This window comes from Dioscorea cayenensis, chromosome 15 (genome assembly GCF_009730915.1).
Source record: "Dioscorea cayenensis subsp. rotundata cultivar TDr96_F1 chromosome 15, TDr96_F1_v2_PseudoChromosome.rev07_lg8_w22 25.fasta, whole genome shotgun sequence".
Lineage (NCBI taxonomy): Eukaryota > Viridiplantae > Streptophyta > Magnoliopsida > Dioscoreales > Dioscoreaceae > Dioscorea > Dioscorea cayenensis.
This window is the reverse complement of record NC_052485.1, coordinates 9,707,425-9,729,436: the sequence shown is the minus strand read 5'-3', so window position 1 is coordinate 9,729,436 and position 22,012 is coordinate 9,707,425. Positions and strand designations below refer to the sequence as shown.

The 22,012-nt window shown below is 35.2% G+C and overlaps 1 protein-coding gene across 1 annotated transcript; it reads right to left on the bottom strand.

Moving 5' to 3' along the window:
- Positions 1-1,353: 1,353 nt before the first annotated feature.
- On the bottom strand, positions 1,354-18,032 carry LOC120277113 (pre-mRNA-processing protein 40A). The gene is made up of 29 exons (XM_039283858.1): positions 17,876-18,032; positions 16,601-16,665; positions 16,344-16,412; positions 15,911-16,249; positions 15,628-15,822; positions 15,461-15,534; positions 14,543-14,612; positions 10,710-10,762; positions 10,509-10,566; positions 10,039-10,391; positions 9,891-9,963; positions 8,863-8,958; positions 8,725-8,793; positions 8,569-8,646; positions 8,345-8,431; positions 8,234-8,268; positions 7,752-7,857; positions 6,062-6,142; positions 5,879-5,971; positions 5,765-5,818; positions 5,565-5,681; positions 5,364-5,462; positions 4,874-4,921; positions 4,707-4,799; positions 3,456-3,563; positions 3,248-3,312; positions 3,045-3,147; positions 1,735-2,061; positions 1,354-1,638 (listed from the first exon to the last, which is right to left on the bottom strand). Exons 2-29 carry the CDS (start codon positions 16,631-16,633, stop codon positions 1,504-1,506), a joined length of 3,111 nt encoding a protein of 1,036 aa, XP_039139792.1. The 5' UTR covers positions 16,634-16,665; positions 17,876-18,032; the 3' UTR covers positions 1,354-1,503.
- Between the last annotated feature and the right edge of the window lie 3,980 nt (positions 18,033-22,012).

The following is a 22,012-nucleotide window of genomic DNA, read 5'->3' as shown; positions in this document are numbered from 1 at the left end:
TTTTAAACACACTAAACAAGAGGGGGAAAAAAAAAAAGTAGCAATGCAAAATAAATCTGTTTCCATGTCAATTTTTCCTCAATCCAAACAAAACCATAGACATGCATTCTAACACCAAATTTAAAGTAACAGCATGACAAGCTACATAGATGGTTAAACTTGAACAAGTTAAAGCTGATAATTGCTATCATGAAATTCAAGCATCCAGGGTCCATGCATTCAATGATCTTGAACTGACAAAAAGGAGGAAAGACCGGCTAAACAAATGTTTACATTCAACAATAGAAAATTTCACATTCATTACCAGATGTGTAGTCTAAAGCTTGAATTCATTGAGCTTATTCAGTCACATACTAAGATTTTAACTGAAATATACACATATATATGGAATCTTGATGAATCACATAACAGAAACAAATGCAGAGTTTTTTCAGTCTACAAATGATAATTGCAGAAGCCTTACAACAATATACAGAGTTAAATGTTAGAAGCCCACCCTCATTTCCAGCATACATGAGCATGTTAAATCAGAAAAAGGAGGAAGAGATAGCCGCCATGCAAACAAAAAGGCTTAGCCATAATCAGTGCTGAAATACTCTGATCCTATAGAGGATTTACTGGCATTTTTCAAACACTAGATCAAGTGCTTACTTAGAAATGAATCCTAAGTGGTATCATAAGCACAATATGCCCTAGTAAACTTGAAAACAGCTATAGAATGAATTGGATCACATGGTCCAAGACTACTTCATGGTGCAGCATGCTAGAGTTGTTGATAATTTGCAAGTTCCAACAATGACAAACGGGGCGCAATCCCAAAAAAATAATTCCAGAGACGGAAATAATTAAAGCATAACATTTTGAGAAAGCTTTTCGACCACCATGGCGATGAAGAAACTTCTAACTGTAATATTCTAGTTTTAGTAAGGGAAATCTTTTCAACAAAATCTAGAAATACTACAGCAATCTAATTATCATTATGATACGATTATCATAAAAACAAACTCAATATATAGAGGTGGTGATCACACAGGTTTCCTGGCCCCGATATTTTGGGACCATTCACATTGTGGTTCATAAATCATAAAGCATAAAGTTCTTAGAATATTTCTAATAAAAAAGAATGTGACAATCATGCAAAACAAAGGCTAACTCAAAGCAACTTAAAAAAGACCTGACAAGCAGACAACTGCATGGAGTCTGAGCAATCCAGGTGTACAGTGCACAATACCAAAGATCAAATATCATATCAAGCAGAAAAAAAAAAAATTGATGGCGGTATGGGTACCTTGCTTATGCAGCATGCCAGAGAATCATGGATATAACGTATGATGCTATGATTGATCTTTGTGATGATGCAACTTCAAAAATAAATGGTTCTTTAAAACTTAAAAAAAATCTAAGAAATATGAGATATACTATCCAATCAGTAACTTTCGCACATCAGAAAACAAGAACAAGAAATAACACTGATTGAAGAGAAAGCAAGAGAAAATCACATGACTAATGGATTTCCCCATCCTCTCCAACTTCTCCATCTTCAAGCTCTTCATAAGCACCATTTCGATGTGAGCCATCTCGATCTTTCTTGTGCTTTTTGTGCCGACTTTTATTATCTGAATCATTACTGTATGCATGCTGGCACAAGGTCAAAATCAAATAATAAGTACTTTGATTTAAGGACAAATATCATCATATCATCAACGCTTTCAAAAACATAAGTAATAGAAATACCTTTTTAGATTTTTTATGATCACTGTTATGCTTGCGGGATCTCTTAGACTCTTCCTTTTCATCATTTTCGGAGCTTACATCATCTGCCCTGCTTCGTTTTCGGTGTTTTCTTTCTTTCTCTTTCTCCCTCTTTTTGTCCTTTGATCCATGGTTATCAGTAATGTCAACATTTTCACTCTCTGTTTCCTCTTTTCTGGATCGTTCTTTTCCCTTCTCTTTCTCACGTTCCTTATCTTTATCCTTTCTCTCCTTCTCCTTCTCCTTCTCCTTCTCCTTCTCCTTGTCCTTTCTCTTTTCCTTTTCTTCTCTTTCTTTTTCCTTCTTTGCCTGTAGTTTAATAAAATAAGAAAATACCATCTATATCCTTAAAAAAGTATCTAAATTTCACTTTTTTCTGACAAAAAAAAGATAAACTACATCTCAAGTTTGTATTGAAGTATAAAATGACCACATGTTATTACAGCATTCCAAATAGAACTTACAGCTTATAAAAATCTAAACTTATGCATGTCCATGTCAAGTCTACATTAGTGAATCAATTGTCCATCACTTGTTGCACATATACCAAAAATCTGGAATCTTAAGACAATCAGCTAGGTGCTGGCCAGCATAATGACCAACAGATTCATTTCTTTACAAAATCACCAAAAAGAAAAGCCTCTTAACCTCTTAAGTTTTGAGAACTAAGTTGAGATATAAAACATCATTTGTAGTCCCTGGAGTCTGAAATGTATACTGCAAATAACCCTTCTGCACATTAGTTGTCACTAAACGAAATTTATGCCTGGCCAATTAGCTTTTTACCATATTCAAACTTTCAAATTCATATTTATCTTAATAAAAAAGTGAGTATTCACCAATTCATCTTTGGGTTTTAACTTGCACAACCCTGCAAAAATGGAAAATTGCTTATATACCCCAGTAAAAATAATACTTACATACGCACCACCTACAAATCCTTTTTATTTGCTTATATACCCATATGATCAAAAGTTAATTCAAAGATTTAATAAAAAATCTAAACTATATTTTCACAAAATTTGTAAGTTGATTTTCCCTGTACCCAGATATGAGCAACTAAAAGCATTTTGTACAATATATATATATATATGCAAATATGATTTTCATGAGGGTATATTAGCAATTGCCCACTTATATAGGGTTATGCAAGCAATTGTCTCTACTTCCAAACAAAACAGCACCAGCAAAATAGAACTGATTCACATGCTAAATAAAATCCCCACCAAAGTTCAACTGCAACTCAAATTGGGATAAAAAGTGAAGACCTGGTGAACCATAAAGTTATTTACCTTTTCCTCATCCCTCCTACGATCCTTCTCCTTCAACTTCTCCTGTAACTTCATCACATAGTCCTCAAAAATATCTTTTGCAAAGCCCTCTTCACCAATTGACCTACAATTCAAAATGGAGAGAATCATTCTTTTTCAGAGCAGGAAAAAATTTAACTAAAAGGATAAATCAATATGCAGCATATAAAGTTCCCAGGGACTACTTGTATTCTTCACTGTCCTCAAAAAGGGATTTGCATTCCTCCCAGATTGAAGTCGCAGTTATTTCCTAGAGAGAATGATTAAGTAAAATAATTTGTCATATACATACAAAACAGATGTCTTCACAGAAATTAAACATAAAGAAGGTAGCACCAACCATACAGTCATAAATAATAAATACAAAATGAAGAAAATTTAATCACAGAATACCTTAATTGAGTAAAGAAAATCAGAAAATTTATCGGCCAGACGTTGACGCTTTTTTGCTTCTTTATCCTCCTTCTCCTTCACCCTTTCCAGCAACTCCTCAAATACAAGCTGCAAAAAGATCAATATAAATACATATATGAAGATTCAACATACAGACAAGGAGAAAGGTATCATCTGCCAATCTCCCGACAAAATATAAATAACCTAAATAATACAAATCTGCATCAAAGTAATAACTGTCCATATAAATAGGGGAATTTCTAAATAAAATATTAGTTCATAAACCCATAAACTGGTCTTATAAAAATCAGATAGATATTTCTAAGAACTATTACTGAGAAAAAGTTGTGCTGAATAACAAAAGTGAACTAGAGTTTCAATCTAAAAATGTTAAGTCCTAATTACCATGACCTATGCATCCTAACATAAAAGCAATAATTACAACAAAGCACAGATGATGCAACCATTTGAACCAGTATATTAAGCTTGCTCCAAAGCGAGCTATTTTCTCATCAAGAGTGTATCAATGTTAGAGATGCTTTCCACTATCTTTGCCCATGAGAATATCAGGGTGTTTTGCATTTTAGGCTTGTACAATTAGAAGAAACATATTAAAAAACCTTTCAGAAGTATCCGTTTTAAATGTCAAGGCAATACCTTAACTATCTAAGTGACCATTACACTATCATACAGCATTTACAAGTCAAATTTTGGCATCTCCACAAGTTATAGGTTTATTTTTCTAGGACTATAAGGCTTCAGAACTTAAAGATGACAATAATCTAGTGTAGATTTAATATCCAAAGAATTTTTTAGTCTAGTTGATGCGAAATTCTTTCTATGACATTATATTATATCCTCGCCATAGCAAGAACCACCAGCAAACTACAAAACGATAAATCGATTTTACTGTAATAACTCATTGCATTAGCATGTATAAAAAATAACGCGAATAACCATGCAATATACACTTGGAATGGAAGGAGCATTTTAATACTCATGCAACATAATATTTCAGTGAGAGATGAGGCGGTTAAGCTAAACACTATCAACTATTCACAGCAACAAAAAGAGAGAAACAATGTCTGATCAAATTTTGAGGTTAATATAAAGTTACGTAACCTCAGATTAGAGCCTCAAGAGACTAGAAATATGATGATAATTTTTTAGCATATGAATGGACTTGTATAAGCAGTCAAACACAAAATCAAGCAAAATATAAATAAATAATTGACATGCAATCAGGATCACCTTTAAGTTTATATCAGATATTCCTTTCAAATTATCATCACTAAAAATAGCAGCCTTGAAGTCTTCAAATCCCCACGCTGATGTCAGAGTAAGCTGAAATAAAAAAGTATTATGATGATGGAAAATTGTGAAGATGCCATAATTTGAAGGAAAATCTATTAAATTACTTTTCCAATCTTCACTGCTTCCTTAATGTGAGCTTTGTCTTCTTGAAACTGCCATAAAAAAAGAACCAACCACTCAGAAGATGCAATGAAATGGTAAATGTTAGTTCGTATTTCACAGGAAACAAAAGGCCTAACATTCAATATAAAGGCAAGATTTCAGTCTTAAAATTAAATTTTTTTTGTGCATATAAGAACTAGGATTAGTAACCAAAAGGCCACACCCTTTTTTTTCTAATTGTTTTTTGTCATTGAATGCTATCCACTCAAAGCTCCTCAATCCTAGTTACAAGTACTTCACAAATATGCATACAATACCAAAAATGAAACAACATCCATTATATGCAAGAAATGCAATGCAAACTTCTTTATTGATCTGCTTTCCTATGTAGCAATATTATATCTGTTCCATACAATTGATGACAGCACCTTAAGATACGTGTCTAATAAATATACAAGAGAAAAGAACCCTCAGATAAGGTATTAAATGAACCTGTTTATCAAGTTCTTCTGCTACATCATCAAAAAGATCTTTTGGTGTTGAACCTGATGTGTTCATTGAAACTGCCAAGTATGCCGGTGATTCCTTGATCTACAAAGTAGAGCTGTCAATAGCCACAAATTGACTAAAGCAAGATGAAAATTCTCTAGGCTATTTAGTTCAGAAAGTATCCAAATTTTGCTTGAATGTTACCTTTGCACAATAATCACGCCAATAAATCTTAGCTGTAAGAATACCAGAAGCAACGTGCCCTTCCATCATTGTACGAAATGCATCACGGTTCCTGCGCTCTGCTCGTCTTAATTGATCCTGTATGTTTTCATTTGTTGAAAAACTTAGCCAATTTCCCAAAGCACTCAATGTGAACCAAAACAATGAATAAATCAAGACACCTTCTGTATCTTCTTCTGTTCCTCCTCTTCCTTCTCTAGACCACGTATATATTCCTGCAAATACTTATGTGAGGAGATATCCTGCAGAGTTAAATATCAGAATAATCAAATTACCTGGAAAATCTCCAAACGGTCGAGTATTTCAAGTCGAGAGCATCTTTCATCAGCCTCCAAACGGTCCTGAAACTTTCTCCATTGGCTATTAGCCTACACATGTAAAAATTAAATAAATCAATTACAATATAATAAACAGAATTACCGCAATGCCCAAGTAAATTGAGAAAATTATGAGAAAACCTTTATATAATCACATGACTCAAGGAAGCTTTTATACTCCTGTATGTTTTTCTTATGCTCCTCCGCTGCCTTTGCTCTTTCCTATAATACAATCCATGCTTCCCAATGACATGATGATATAAAATTTATTTAAATAGATAAAGTTTCCTTTACAATCATGAAAAGTAATAAGATGAAGGGTTAATTTACATAAACAGAAAACAATAAAAAACATTTATAAGCTAGAAGCAACTTGCATCTTCTGTGCCTAAATAGTAGCCCAAATATGCAACTGAAAACAAAAACAAATATCACTCTGCATACACCTTATAAGCTCAGATCACATCCTATGAAACCAAAGGTTTGAAGCGTTCACATATACTAAACATGCGCAAATTTCAATGAGAACACATTTGACAAAACATGATCAAGAATAAGAAAACAAGAAGCACATCACAAGACATAGCATCATATGTAAGGAAAATCAAAGTAAGCCAAAAACCTTAAAGTTATGAACACAGCACAGAATAGCCAGACTAAGGAGAGGAGGAACATGAACAGTAGGCCATCAGTACTCCATCTTCAAGGGCAAGGATTCATGAAACATTTGTTGGCATAATTACATAACAGATTTGATAAACATACAACCGTAGAAAATTATCCAGGCCAGATAAACGGTGAGGGAACCTTAAAATGAAAGTTTAAAATTTCAAAGTGAGAATTGGCAAGACAGAGACATTAAAAAAGATACATGAATAATAAAATTCCTAGCTGTTTATGCATGGGAAAATAAATTATTAAATTGAAGGTGCATAGCGAATTACAAGTAATACAATTCCCAATTCCAAAATGGTTAAACCTTCACAAAGTCAAGGTGAAGTAGTTTCATGGGACAATGAACCAAATACACAACCCCACAAAAAGTACATGCATAAAATTCATATTAAAAAATCAATATATTTGAAATTGGTTAAGTATATGCCTTTTAATTGGATACCAAGCTTAAATTGCTCATGGCCACCTTCATTTGATTTATTTCCTTTTTATATAAGAGCAGGTTAATGATGATTCTAAAACTTTTTAAATGCAGAAATTCAAGTAATTAACTAATTGTTTTACTAGAAGTTTGGTGATTGGAAACTAATAGCTTTGGCAAAAACAACTTCAAGATTTGACTTGCTATGTCAAAGGTGAAGGACCAAGTAATGGAACTTGTAAATGTAATCAATACAAAAATATACTACTATCATCATATCTCCAAAAACAAAACCTAACACAATAGAAGAAACATACGAAGGCGCCAAAATACGCATCCAACATAAGGGCAAATTATTAAAGTTTCAAGGAAGATTTAACAAGTATATATATATATATATATATGGAAGACCTCCAGAAGGGAAAGCCCCAAACTATATTTGGTTGGACTAATGTAGTCCAAGGCACCATTTATTCTTAGGTTGAAGAAAAAGGTAAAACCTAATCATGAGGGCTCAATCTTATTTAAAGCACCTAGCTTTAGTAGGGGCAAATCTCATGCATTCTGCAAAAACACCTGAACTGCTACATACTCCAATATAGCTTTCGTAGTCTTGAAGTGCATTTGGACTGGCTTCATATGAATCAATCAGGAGACATGGGGCTTAAACAATACAAGAAAGCTGTAATACATGGTTAATATATGCACAAGCAAACACAAAGCCTTGATTGAAACCTTCTTCTGCAGTTCGAGCAAATAAGTTTCAAAGAGATCCTCCCGGTCTCTTGTTCTCTCAACTGCACTGAACCGTTCATCATCCTCGAACATGGAGACAGCTTTGCTGCATGGTATATCTGCATTTAGTTATTGATGCTAAACGAGCATATTGTTCAAAGAGCGATATTAAGGATTCAAATTGATGCATTAAAACTTTAAAATCAGCAGGAAAAGATGTATATCCAGAAGAAAGCCCATTCATTTAATTCTTCATGAATCCACAGACTATCTGACATCTAAAAATAAACCATGAAGATCAGTATACAGCATACACCTACATTTATTCTATCCACTATCATCATTTTATCACAAACACATGCATGGAGATAATCATGTAAAATGCTCATGCATAAAATGAATGCCAGCACAAGATGAAGTACAGAAACTTATGTCTTTCACTGATGCATTTATAGAAGCATGGATGACATTTTAACACAAACCTCCATCTAGTAGATGATGTAAGTTCTTCACATTCCTGCATGAAATTTAAAACTTATAGTTAGCACAAAACCATTCAGTAGTAGTTTGTTTTAAAGCAAAATTGGTCTCACCTCTAACATTTTTGTAAACTCTTCACGTGCTTTCTTCTGCTTGATACGCTTCTCCTCAAGCTCTTGCTTTCTCCTTTGCCCCAAGTACTGAGTTGAAATTAAAAAAAAAAAAAAAATTTACTCGAACAATATACACAAGTTAATAAATAAAAACACAATCAGAAAGTCTGTTATAGTCATTAATGAAGTGTCAAAGTAAAAGGAAAACCCTTCCAAGTGCTAACCTCATTAAAAGCTTGCTTCCGCTCTCCCGGGGTCTTTAGTGCAGTGTATCTTTTATCATTAAGAATGACTCGCATAGTCTGCAATTTTTTTTTTGGTGTCATGCCCTAGTTTCAGGATCAAAGGCAAATAACTAACTTTAGGAAAAGATAATGTACCTGTTCCCAGGACCAATCAGATTCAACATTTGCTGACTCCAGTAGTGCTTTAAACGCATTCTTTGCCTCCTGAACAGCATCAAAGAAGAAATAAGACAGCCTACAAAAAACAAGTACAAAAAAATAAAATCATGTTACAAGCTTATTAGCGTAAACTGGTTCGTCATCAGCAATTTTCTCTTCAAGTGAAGGCACATTAGTTATTCCAGCAACTGGTATGCTTGTTTTGGCATCCTGAAACATATAAGCACAAAAAAGGGAAGATAAGAAAAAGTGTTTTTTTTTTTAATTGATAAAATAAAGGTAGCAAACTCTGTCTTGCCTGGTTTAAGCTACTCAGATAATTATCTGAAACTTATACCAGACAAACTTGATCTCTGAAGAAAAAAGTTTGCGTGCACACAGACAGACTCACTTACACCTTACTTTAAAAATAAAAATAAAAATAAAAGATACAAAGGTGAAAAAAAAAACAAAAGATAATTAAAGCTAAGCTGAAAGTGAAGATGCAGCAGTAATGAGGTTATTAACATGGGCAGAAGCCACCTATGCATTTTGGAGCATTAAATTTGCATAAATAATCTTCGAATAGCGCAGAGTATTACAATGGCAAACTTTCTGTCAGTAGCAACAGGAGATGAATCCAGTCACCAAATCCCATTCTAGGATTTTCGATTAAAAGAAAAAAAAAAGGCATGGGGAAGGAAGTGGAAAATCCAATCAAAATTCTCCATGAAGAACATGCACTATCGACAAAAGAAATGGTCATATTTGTAGAGAACAGTAACACATTGCTTGGACTCCTGCAAAATCAAGATTCTAACACACGGATCCTAGATCCACATATGGTGATCAGGGTTAAATCATTCAACCTGGAAACTAGATGAAACATCAGAGATTCAGAAGCACTTCTGTGAAAAATTAAATAATACAAACTGAGATGTAATCAGCACATTTATGTACAATGACTGCGAGTTTGAAGTCAGAATACCAAGAAATTATTATGAACCAAAAACATACTATTGACTGATGTGTCTACAATGAACTTACACGGTGAGTAATATCTAAATAACATTAGCAACTAGTAATATTTCAAAATAGACATAGAAATGATCTATCATATATGAGCGATGTCAAGTGTCAAACTTTCCAGTAGACTATCATACCTCATTGCTCTGAGCAGAGGCTCCATCAGCCGTGCTAACAGTATTTTGCTTAGATGAAGTATCATCATTGACCCTGTAGATAGGATTGACGCATGGCAAATGTTAGAAGATAGTATAGGAGTAGGAGAAGCTTAAAAGATCTATATACCTGGTCATAGTCCTTGTTACATCCAGTGTAACCCCAGAATTGCCAGCCATGGATGTAAGAGGCATGCTAAGCTTCGATATGCCAGTCGCATCTGTTGTTCCCACTGAAGCACCTACGCTTATTTCAGCAGAAGCCAAAGCACCAATAGATGGTGATCCAGAAGCAACAACTGGGGATGGGTTAGCAATATTAACACTCATCGGAGCAGGGCTGACTTCAGCAGGGCTTGTGGCTGGTAATGAAGTGGGTGGCACAATAGAAGTAACAGTAGCAGTAGCAGAAGATATTGCAGCAATGGCAGGTTCACTGTGTCCAGACATAGTCCCTGGGTTCTCAGCTTGCTCCCGTGCCAACTGAAATTTAAAAAATTAAAAACCATGAAACTAAGAGGATCAAAACTAATACATAAACTCAAACTGTGAGTACTACAAAAAAAAGGACAAGAATGCAAGGACCAGGAAAAAGAAAACCTTGAGTTCTTCAGGAATCGTCCACTTGGATGTCTTAGTGACTTTGTTATAGTAATATCTGCAAAAAATTTCATGTTTGGGCAAATTATAGTTTACAATAAAAAATAAAAAATAATAAAAATAATAAAAAAATATCATTATCAAGATAAAAAAGGAAAAAGAAAGTAACAAACGACTTCTTCAACAACAATAATCACTTACTTTCGACCCTCAGCCGTAGTGAACTCCTTCCAAACAGTTGATGCATCAGCTCTCTGTGAAAAGTCAAATATGTTAATTAAAAGTGTGTTTATTTGGCCATATTTAAAAGTACATGTAATTAGAAATACATGATCTTTTAAAATCTAATGTTTGTTTGACTGAATTTGAGGAATTCAAAGTAGTTGCAACTGCAATGGTAAGGGATTTTGTTGAATTTGTAACTACGCCCAAATCGGGTGTAGTTCAAACTCCTGCACTTCAGAATTTAAAGCAAGTTTTGCACGTGGTGTTACGTGACACCGAATTTTTATCTTTTTATTATCTTTCAGACCAAGGTCTTGGCAGGATAACAAAAAATCTAGATTCATCTTTATCTTTGTTTTTTTTATTTGTAAGTTTCGTTTTTTTTTTTATTTTTTTTTTATTTTACAAATTTTTAGCTTTAATTTTTTATTGGTTGAATATCCTATTGAGTCCCTGTATTTTACTCAGTTTGTCTTTTAAATCCCTATCTTTTAATTTGTTCTCAATAGATACCTATATTGTCAAAATTGGACAAATTAAATCCAAATTGAGTAAAACATAGGGAGTAATTAGGGGAACACCCGTGAGGGGTTGGACCTAATTTATTCTATTTTGACAATATAGGGACCTAATGAAGACAAATTAAAAGGTAGGGACTAAAGCGGAAAATTGTGTAAAATACATGGATTAAATAGGGTATTTGGTAGGCTAAGATCTTTCATCATGTAAAATAAAAATAGTATATTATTATATTTTATCTTAATATAAAATGAAAAAAATTAAATATAATAAATATAATATAATTATTAATAATAAAGGCTTATAATTATATTTTTATCAATACTTTGCTATAAAAAAATCATAAATTGTGTAGTATATTTAATATAATTATTAAAATTAACAATAAATTGTAATAAAAACATAATTATATATTAAAAAAAGTAATTATTTGCGTAATTATTTTTTGTTATTATTAATAACATTTAATTGTGTATTTATAATTAATTAAAATTAATGTTGAACCAAGGTGGGTAACCTCACAAAGATGTTTATATCCTAGAAATATATCCAACTTAATAATATTTTCAAAATCCAGATTTACAAATCCCTCCAACCAAACACAAAATTTTATAATCCAGCATTCCAACTACATCAAACCAAACACCAAATTTAACACTCCTTGTATTTTTAAATACAGTAATTACAACTATATTGTAATTTGAAATCCACTGCATTTTCAACTACATCTAAACAAACGCTACATAGGTTGGAACTAAAGATCATGCTAGACACGGCTATCAATTCAGAAGATAAACAAATGCATGTATGGATTCTAAATAAGTTGCGATAAACCAACAAGTTTCAAAATCCACATTGGAAATCAACCAGGGAGAAGAAAAAAGCCTACAAATCAGGACAATATCAAGTCTTAAGCTTACCTGTGCAGGAGAAAAGGACCTTTTCAACCATAATTGTTACCGATGTGCGTTATGGAATTATTGACTCATCAAGAAAAGCCTAAGTTAGAAACTTCATGGTAAAGAAGATATAAGCCCATAACCTGAAGTATTAAGGACCAGTTTGTTTAGAAAAGGTTTTTCAATTTTTTATTTTTATTTTTGTTTTAACATTTTCATTCTTATTATTTGTTTTTAGAGAACATGCTTGCTTCAACCATTTTAGAAAATATATCTTAGAAATGAAAACTTAAAAATGCATTTATATAAACCAATTAATCATCCCGTTTTACATTTATGACAAACAAAATTATCCAAATGAAAAACTCTAAAAATAAATCATTTTATCCATATAATTGATATTCACTTATATACTCAATTAATAATGGTTTCTTTAACGTATGTATAACTAAATAGTTTTATGACTACTTTTATCGGCGCACACATGTTAAATTAGTTTATACATTTATCGTTACATAGATTTGTAAGGTATGTAAACAAGTATGATTTATATGAGGGTGTATTGGCAACTGTCTAATTTTGTATGCATACATTTAAAAAAAAAAAATGACAACTTCTAGTAATTTGATAGACTTGTAACTCTCATAAATATGGAATTAAGTTATAATCCTAATGATGATTGAATCTCTAAAAGAAAATTTATTAATTTGAAATATGGTACATAAATAAGCATTTTCACATGTCCCGTAAGTCAAGTCCCTACAATTGCCTTTAAAACCAGAGCATCAAGCTTTTAAGAGAAGAAACACTTTCTAAAAGCAGGTTTTGGAATAATTGTAACAAGGGGAAAATATGGCCCATGCTCTGGGGAAGTTCTTCATAAAATAGATTAACAAATGTGTTTTTCAATTAATTTTCATTTTTAATGGAAAGAAAACATAAAACACGGCTGGCAAACATGGCCTAATATTCTCACATTAATGGGTGCCCCACCTACTCCAGTGACACAATTTCCAACTATTATAGCAATTAACTTGCTGAAGGTACCAGTCAAATATGTCAGACTAATAAGATTTTCCTAAAGCCAGCAATGTAACTAAAAGCACTTGGCATCCTAAAGGCAATGAGAATGTAAATCGTCTGAAGCGCTCGCCCAAGTGACATGAAGCGCTATTTAAATTATATATATATATATAGAAAACAAAATTGAAATTGCATAACATTAAACTTAGGTTAATATAATAATCATTTACTAAAATATTAAAGACCCAAAAATAAAAACATAAACACAAAACCACAAAAGACAATCTAAACTTTCAAATTTAGTATGCAAGACCTAATTTAGAATCTTTCCCAATTAAACTTCCTTATCTTTCATGTGAAATCTCTCAAGTTTACCTCTAGTTTTCTTCTCTTAAGTTTACCTCTAGTTTTCTTCTCTCAAGTTTACCTCTAGTTTTCTTCTAAAGTTTCATATTTTTTTATATTTCTTTGTTTTGCTTAGCAAGTAACATTATCCGCTTGTTGCCTTAATTTTGTTTTCAAAAAATAAAAAACCTCTCTCCTCTTAATTATTGCACTTTCCAAGTCTAATCATTTATAGCATTTTTCTCTCTAAAAAGTCTCTCTATATTTCTCTTGTTGCCTAAATTTTGTTTTGAAAAAATAAAAAACCTCTATCCTCTTAATAATTACACTTTATATATATAATTATTTATATTTCTTTTAAAAACATATAATTATTACTTTGTAATATAATTTCCTAAAAAGCATTTTAAAAATCTGTAAAAAATTAAGAGAAAACTAACAAAAGCAACACTTTTCTTGCCTTTTTTTGCCTTGAGTCAGTACTCGCCTATGTAACAATCTTTAATGGCACCTAGCCTAAAGGGTAATGATGCCCTATAGCCTCTCCTCGCCTCGCCTCACCTGGGTGAGTGCTTTTCGCGCACTTAATAACATTAAAAGTCAATATATTCGGCAAATTGGTACATATACCGCTGCTCTGTAGGCCTTCAATTTCCTCCCCTCTTCCACTTCCCCCACCATACAAAAAGAATCTCACATGATTGCCAGTGTTACTAGACAAAAGCCCCTTTTCGATTATGTAATATCAATGGCTAGAAACCTCACAATGATTGGAACTTATCTTCATTTGTATATAAAATCTTTTCTCACACTGAATGTGCCAAAAGACATCTATAAATAAGTGGGCAATGATACGTGGAAACAATAAGATCCACATAAAATAAACTGTGCAATAAATGATAAGCTATCAGCATAAATGAAAGATAACACAATTTTATAGATTTTAAGATGATTACCTTACGAGAGGCAAAGCAAAGAGCAAGTCATAAGAAACACAAAAATGAGACTTCAGCATAAACTAACCTCAATTGGTGTCATCAATTCGGGAGGCTTTTCCCAACTGGATTGTTTTGTCTTCTTATTATAATAATACCTGCACAGAAAAGCTTAAAATTATGAAAAAAAAAATGTATACATAAATAGCAGCATAAGAAGCATCAGGTTTGGATATTTTCATAGATAGCACAAAAATAAGATGAACAAAAGATTGGCTTATGTATATAGGAATAGTCATACAACAGAATAATCCAAAATTCAGAGATGCATTTCAAGAGGTTGCATATGTGAAGTTGTCAGCAGATCATATCAACAGCCAAATATGAAGTCCACACACAGCTGGACTGCATTTTGGAATATGCACCACACATCGGTAGCATGCCTACACATAAGACCTACTCTAAATATTTGTTAACAACTGCGCATGCATAGTATGACGTGCATATGAAGTGCAATGTCATTCATTGCATACTCAGATCATTGTATTTGCAGTATAATATACGGTATTTGCTTTGACATTTATAGTATATAATTCATAATCGATAACTTGAAGTTTAGCATATAGAAATAATAGGTTGACTTAGTTCACTAATATTATGATTCGTCCGAAATGGAGAACTTGTTCTATTGGGGTGCAAACCTAATAAAATTTACACCAAGGTTTCAAATGAATAACTCAGTCTTCTTCAATTTTATCTGGCAACTTGAAAAAACTTCTAACCTCACACAGAAATTTTATATAACATAACTTATTTCCATATCTTACAAATTTTTAAATACTTGAAATTAAAAACCACATACAAAGTTCCACTAATCGAATACAATATCATATCGCCTGATTGACTGGCTACGCTAGGCAGATCCATACCTGCCTTCTTTCAATCTCTTCTGATTTAAGCTAAAATGAATAAACATGAGCAAGAAGAAATGGCATTGATCACAAACCTTTTTCCATCAGCTGCAGTATGCTCTTGCCAGTCTGAGGATTGTTCAGTGGGGCTAGATTGTACACTTGGTGCCTAAATAGTGGGGAATATACACAAGATTGTCATATATCTTTAAATCAACAAAAATAAGTAGCCATTTGTTTTAGCAAAAGAACAAATTCTCACAGCATTTGTGCCCATGGATCCTGAGGATTGTTGAATGACTTGAGCATTCTGCATAACAAGAGGTGTGCTCTGAGGCACAGAGGCAGACCAAGTTTGACCTGCTAAGGGCACACCAGGACTTGGCATTTGGGGCGTTGTAGGAAAATGTGAAGGGGTGTTGATATTATTTGGTGGCTGACTATAAGAGCTTGCAAACTACATCAAGCACAATAAGATGTAATAAAAATAGAAAAAGGGAACATGAACCCAGAAATAATTAAATTATGTGACAATGAGAGCTCACAGTATAGGATGCAGAGAGTGGCATTCCTGGGGTAGCTGCATTAGACAGATTATTGTTCGAAAGTTGTGAATTTTGTTGGGGCTGGAGAGGTCCAGAAGTAATAGGCCGATTTGGCGAAGCATACAACATTGGCATCGCTTGTGATGAAGCAGGAGCCTGACCAGGCTGCTGAGCTGATCTTGGAGGTAAGTGATGCATTGATTGAGAAAAATGAGGCACTTGAGTTTGTGCTGGAATACCAACATTAGACGCAGGCATGCCTTGACCCACTGGCTGGAACTGCTGAGAAGCTGCTGGAATGAATTGATGTGCCTGTTGATTTGGAACAACAGGCCTAAACTGCAATGCATAAGAACAGGTCTTGAGAAACCTCGTCAGAATTTAGGGAAAATTAATGACTGCATATTAAGTGCCAAAGGAAAGGTTCTTCAACCTGTACTGGCATGGGTGGACCAAAGTTTTGAGAGGGGCCAGCAGATCCCACTCCAGAAGGCCTCATCGGCTTTGCAGAAAATAAACATTAATCAAAATCAACCTATATTGATTCAAAACTCTTAAAAGAATATAAATAAATAAATAACCAGAATCCATTCCATGATGAGAAAACCAAACAAGCAGTCCTTCACAGCTCATATAAAGGGGAAGGTCAAGACAAAACATGAGGCAGAACATTTTAAAATTGTGCAATACCTGGGACCCAGAAGGCTGTGGATTATTGCTCATTTCCGCAAAAGACAAAACCGCTACCACATTAGCTGTAAGACCCAAATTGTCAACATAAATAAAATTACAGTGGATTGAAAAACTTATATGAAGTATAAAGGTTACCCATCTTCCTCCAACAACAAAAAAAAAAAATGCATTTAAAATAAATATGAAACAATAGTTACTAAAATCCTAACATATTGGTATTTGACCGCTATACTCCCTTTTCTCAAATATGCATTTAAAATAAACATGAAACTGATACAAATAAAGATTAAGTGCTACTCAGATCTCTCCAATATGCATTTATCACAACAAGAAACTATGGTCACTAATGCTAAGACATCAATTTGTAGCCATAATACTACCTTCACCTGCATGAGCTGTTATTTAATCTACCAAAGAATAAGAGAATTAATAACAATTTCTACTAATGATATGAATAACCAGAGAGTCTTTTCATTTGCAAGATTCTATTTGAAAAGAAAAAAAAGGGCATCCAAAAAACCTATCACTGGCATCTTATACTCAATTCAGTTCGACTTTCCAGTCTCTATACTAATTGGAGGACTTCTAAAGCCTACCGCCTAAGATACAATTATGGGCACCAAAGAAGGACAAAAAACCAAAGACAGAAAAAGCTTGGGAAGAGAACAAACAATGAATTAACACATAAATGGCATGTGAAAATACACACAGAAAAATAGCATTGCTATATAACAAGTATAATTTGCCAACGACATTAGCACAAGAAGGCAAGACGAATTCTAAGTCCCACTTAAACAGTTTAGTATCCAATCTTGCGAAATTTAGCAGTTCCACTGTTCCTTACATATCATCGAGAACTAGCAGGTAAAAAAACCCCATTAAAATTCTTGATTGAAAAGAAAACAAGAAAATTTGTTCTTGTTTGGTTGGACAAGGAAACATGATGGTTAGACCAAAAAAAACCACAAATTAAAAGCATTTACTTATTTCCCCTTCTATAGCTCCCGTTTCCCCAACAAAGCCAGGGTTCAAAATTTCAATTTTTACTCAAGCGATTCAATCACTAACCCTACACTAAACCCACCACTAAATTCGTCTCAACCTAGAACCGCAAAAAAAATGGTTATAAATCCCCAAGAATCATCAACAATTAACGCCCCCAAATAACTTCATCACCACCACAAAATCAAAGTGCAAGAGAAGGCAAGAACACTGAGAAAAAGAAAAACAGATGTCCGATCGAGGAAAAAAGAAAAAAAAAAAAATACATACGTGGGGAGAACCGGCGGCAGGCCGCAGTGGCCGCCGGTGGTCGGAGAAAGGCTGTTGGATTGAAAACCCTAGCGCTGAGCTTGGATTGCGATGGCGAAAAACCCTCCTCCCTGGTTTTTTTTTCCAAGCAGACGAGGAACCCCCAAATCCGATTCTAGCAACACTTTATTATGTATATCAAAATTGGAGTATTTTCTGAGAAAATTTTATTTTTCATGGAAAAAATGTGTATTATTATTATTATTATTATTATTATTATTATTATTATTATTATTATTATTATTATTAGTGGAAATTGCCAAAAAAACCCATTAAGTTTGTAAAATTGCTTAAAAACACCCTCGATTAGTTTTTGCAATCCCCAAAAATCCCTCCTTTTTAAACAAGATGTTTTTCAAACCCCCAAACCCCATGAATGGATGTGAATGGAGTGAGTTTCAAAAATTTATGGACGAAAATGACCTTGCATGGGGGAGTCGCTAGCTGCAGCCCATCTCGGCGATTTGAGAGGAAGTGGGGTGGTTTTCCGTAGGAGTAACTCAGAGACGCAATTTATTGGAGCTGCTTTACTTGCTTTTTCTCAACTCGCGTCTTCGACTCTTCCATTTCCAAGTCTGTCTCCGAGTTGTCTCTACGTGAAAGCCTCCGTAATTGGCATTTCATCGCCTTTTCCCTTTCCACCCGAGTATCTCAAGGAGAAGTCCCCATGCAACTAGTTGGCATTTCATCGACTTTGCAATCTAAGGTATTGAGTATGGTTTTATGTTAAGCTGCTACATAAAGAAAGATTTTTTTCGGTTTTGTTTTGTGCTCCTGCTTTTTGTTGGAAGATATCGAAGTCTGAGGGGATTTCTACTGGGGTTTTGTTAGTCTGCAGGGAGATTTCTACTGGGGGTTTTGTTTTGTTTTGCATTTTCGTATGTATACACTATCGAATTAGTTTTTTTCGATTATATGATTTGTGTAATATTTATAATGTACATTTCCGCTTTCGTTTGATATGGTTGCAATTTTACAAATGAGGGTTGACGTTTAAGAAATGAGATGTTACAGCTTTTAACATTTGTTGTCCCCTGCTTTAAGTATTCTCGCTCTGCTTAACAAAATGGGTCTCTGTTTAACATTTTATATCTCTGCTTTAATAACGGAGAGTTTACCGCTTAAAAACCTTATATTTCCGCTTAAACTTTTGTCAATACTCGCATGTTGAATGTGTTGTTATTGTCACGCAGCTTGTGATTACGGCGGTCAACCCTAGTAAATGGGCGATGCTATTTGACACCGGGTTGTGGAGACGTTAGTCGAATTGAAAGATAACATGACCCCTCGACATCGGGAGATTATTCGAAGGACACCGCTTTGCGCTGCTCACTCGAGCTAGAAGCTATATACCAAGAAAGGGCCCTTCTTGATTCTCTTTTGCAAAGGTACGATGGTCACACCAATAAATTCGTGGATCGGGGAAAGCTCGCGAGTTTCGGACCTCAAGATGTGGCCCTCGTTCTGGTATGCGTTGCGATGGCGACGCAGATGGTCTTTCGGAAAGAAGAAAAACCGGTCGGCTCAAGGGCGGTATCTATCAAAGACCCTACGAGAGACACAAAGACTCCATCAAGAGCACTCAGCGCAACTTGTTCGACGAGAGGGAGAAGAAGATAATTTTGTCAAACTCGATGGTGTACCTCGTGGGGACAGTCCTCTTCCCAAATACATCATGCTTCGGTTCCGAACTCGGATCGTTGATTACGCCGATGATCTACCGACCCATGGAGCGATCACGCATGGGCGCGAGCGACGCACAAGTGGCTTATGGAAGATATTCCACAAGCGTACCGCCCGAGTCGCAAGATAGATGCTGCGGGAAGAAGACCAACACGTGGTACATTAAGGGTTGCTCGGTCGGCTTTAACGTCGATTTTGACGAGTGACCGGAACGGGGAAGAAAGTCCGCTTTCGGCAAGATCACAAGGATCGTCGTACTACGGTGAAAGTACTTTACGGAAGCAAGCGACAGAGAAAAGCGAGCTTGTCATCGCTCGATGGAAAAGAGGTAATAAATCATGGACAATGTTTAACATAAATCTTTAATGTTTAAACATTTTATTTAGCGTTTAACTTTAGTATTTACCGCTTAAAAACTTATTCATACTCGGGTTTAAATATTTTTGTTCTCCGTTTAATTATATTCTATAACGTTTAAATATATAAACAATCTGTTTAAATATAGTTTTTTTATAGTTTAAAATGAATGATTTCATTTGAAATTGTTTGGTTTACATATGTTAGTTTCTCGAAATGGTTCCGTGAATCGTCAAGAAGAAATATTTGTTAGGGGCTAACCGAGCGGATGGATGCCATCGCTCCGGGAACCACTTGCTCGAAGGCGGGATGAGAGGCGAGCCTCTATCGCTGTGCTACGGGACGCCTGCTCTCCTACTTCCACCCACCACGCCGACGCATTCCTCGACACGCGAGAAGCCCTCCCCTACCACGGCAGATTGCAACAACCCCCTACCACGACAACGACAGTCCCCCCGATTGTGGCAGCCCCCCCGACCATGGCAGCCCCACCGGTGACATTAGGCGAAGATGTCACCGCAACTCTTGACGCAGTGCGAGATATTGACGATCGAGGTTTTTCTCGGCTTGTCGCTCGTGTTGAGCGCCGGAAGGGACGTTCACAACCGTCGCGCCATCCCTCGAAAAGAATCAAGCACCCGGACGAACGAGGCGTCGGAATGTGACGACGATGACATCATCGGGAAGGTCATTCCAAAGGCGCCACATTCGAAGAGACTTGCGAAAAAGAGGAGAACAATACTGCCTCTGTCTCCACCGCCGGCTGACGATGAAACAATAGCAACACCATCGGCGGTTGATGCTGTTGTTGAGAAGGACATCGTAGATGATGTGGCCGTTGCCGCTGTTGAGAAGGTCGTTGACTCTCTTCTCGATGAAATCCTCGACCCGGTGGAACCGGCTGCCGAGATTACGGCATCAAAGATGGACACAATCCCTGAAGATCAAGAACAAGTTAAGGGTTGTGTCTCCAAATGATCTTGTTGTCATGGTCACGGTTGAGAAGATCGTCGAATCCGTTGCGTGGCCGACACGATCTGCAGACCAAGCGGGGACACAATCCCACCACAACAAGAACCATGTAAGGATGTGTCTGCGGTTGATGTTGTCGCTGTCGTCCCTCGCGATCGGGACACAATCCCACAACAAGAACAACCATGTAAGGATGCTATCGCAGTTGATGCTCGTCGCCATCGCCCGTGATCGAAGCGAAGATCTGCGTGAAGACCCCGACCGAAAGCAACGAGAGATGATCAAGGCCAATCAAAAATTGGACCGAGCTGACTCGGAAAGCTTTTATTGCGAAGAAGAAGAAATGGGTTGGCTCGAGTCGTCTTAACAAATACTGACGAGGGAGTTGATGAGGATCTTCCTCAGCGCTCTACATGGGACGAGTAAGTGTAAAGTTTTTATGATATTGTTTAAAGGTTTTATTATAGTGTTTAACTATTACCTAATAGTGTTTAATACCTTTATGTTATCATTTAATTTTTCTACTTAACGTTTAATTATATATAATATCATGTAACGATTGATAATATCATTTAAATATTTACTGATATGGTCTTATTATATATCATTATCGTTTAACCTCAAAGACCTGTCGTGTGGAAGAATGACTGTCGACTACACGCGACAAATTATACATGACGCTTGAGGGGAAGGAGATGGTCAGTCGATGATGTGATGGCGCTTTCGTATGCATAATACAAAAAGTCGCTGAGCAAAGAGCCATATCCTTACAAGAAGCGCCTCCATCACCGAACCGCTTCATGTTGTTTATGTCAAAGCGAGGACGACGCACATGACACAATTATGGCTATGATCGGGGGATCTTTGTCGCAAAGCGCATGAAGTTCAAATTGTCATCCTCCCGATAATCATTAATGGCCACTTCCATATCGTCAGTCACGGACAATGATAAACAAGAATACTGAGCATTATTCTTCATGTCCGGGAGTACGATAAGAACAGCGTTGGACATGGTAAGTTCTTTAATTATGTCCGATTAATATCATTTGGTATTTAAATCGGTATTCTAATCTCGACTTGCGTATC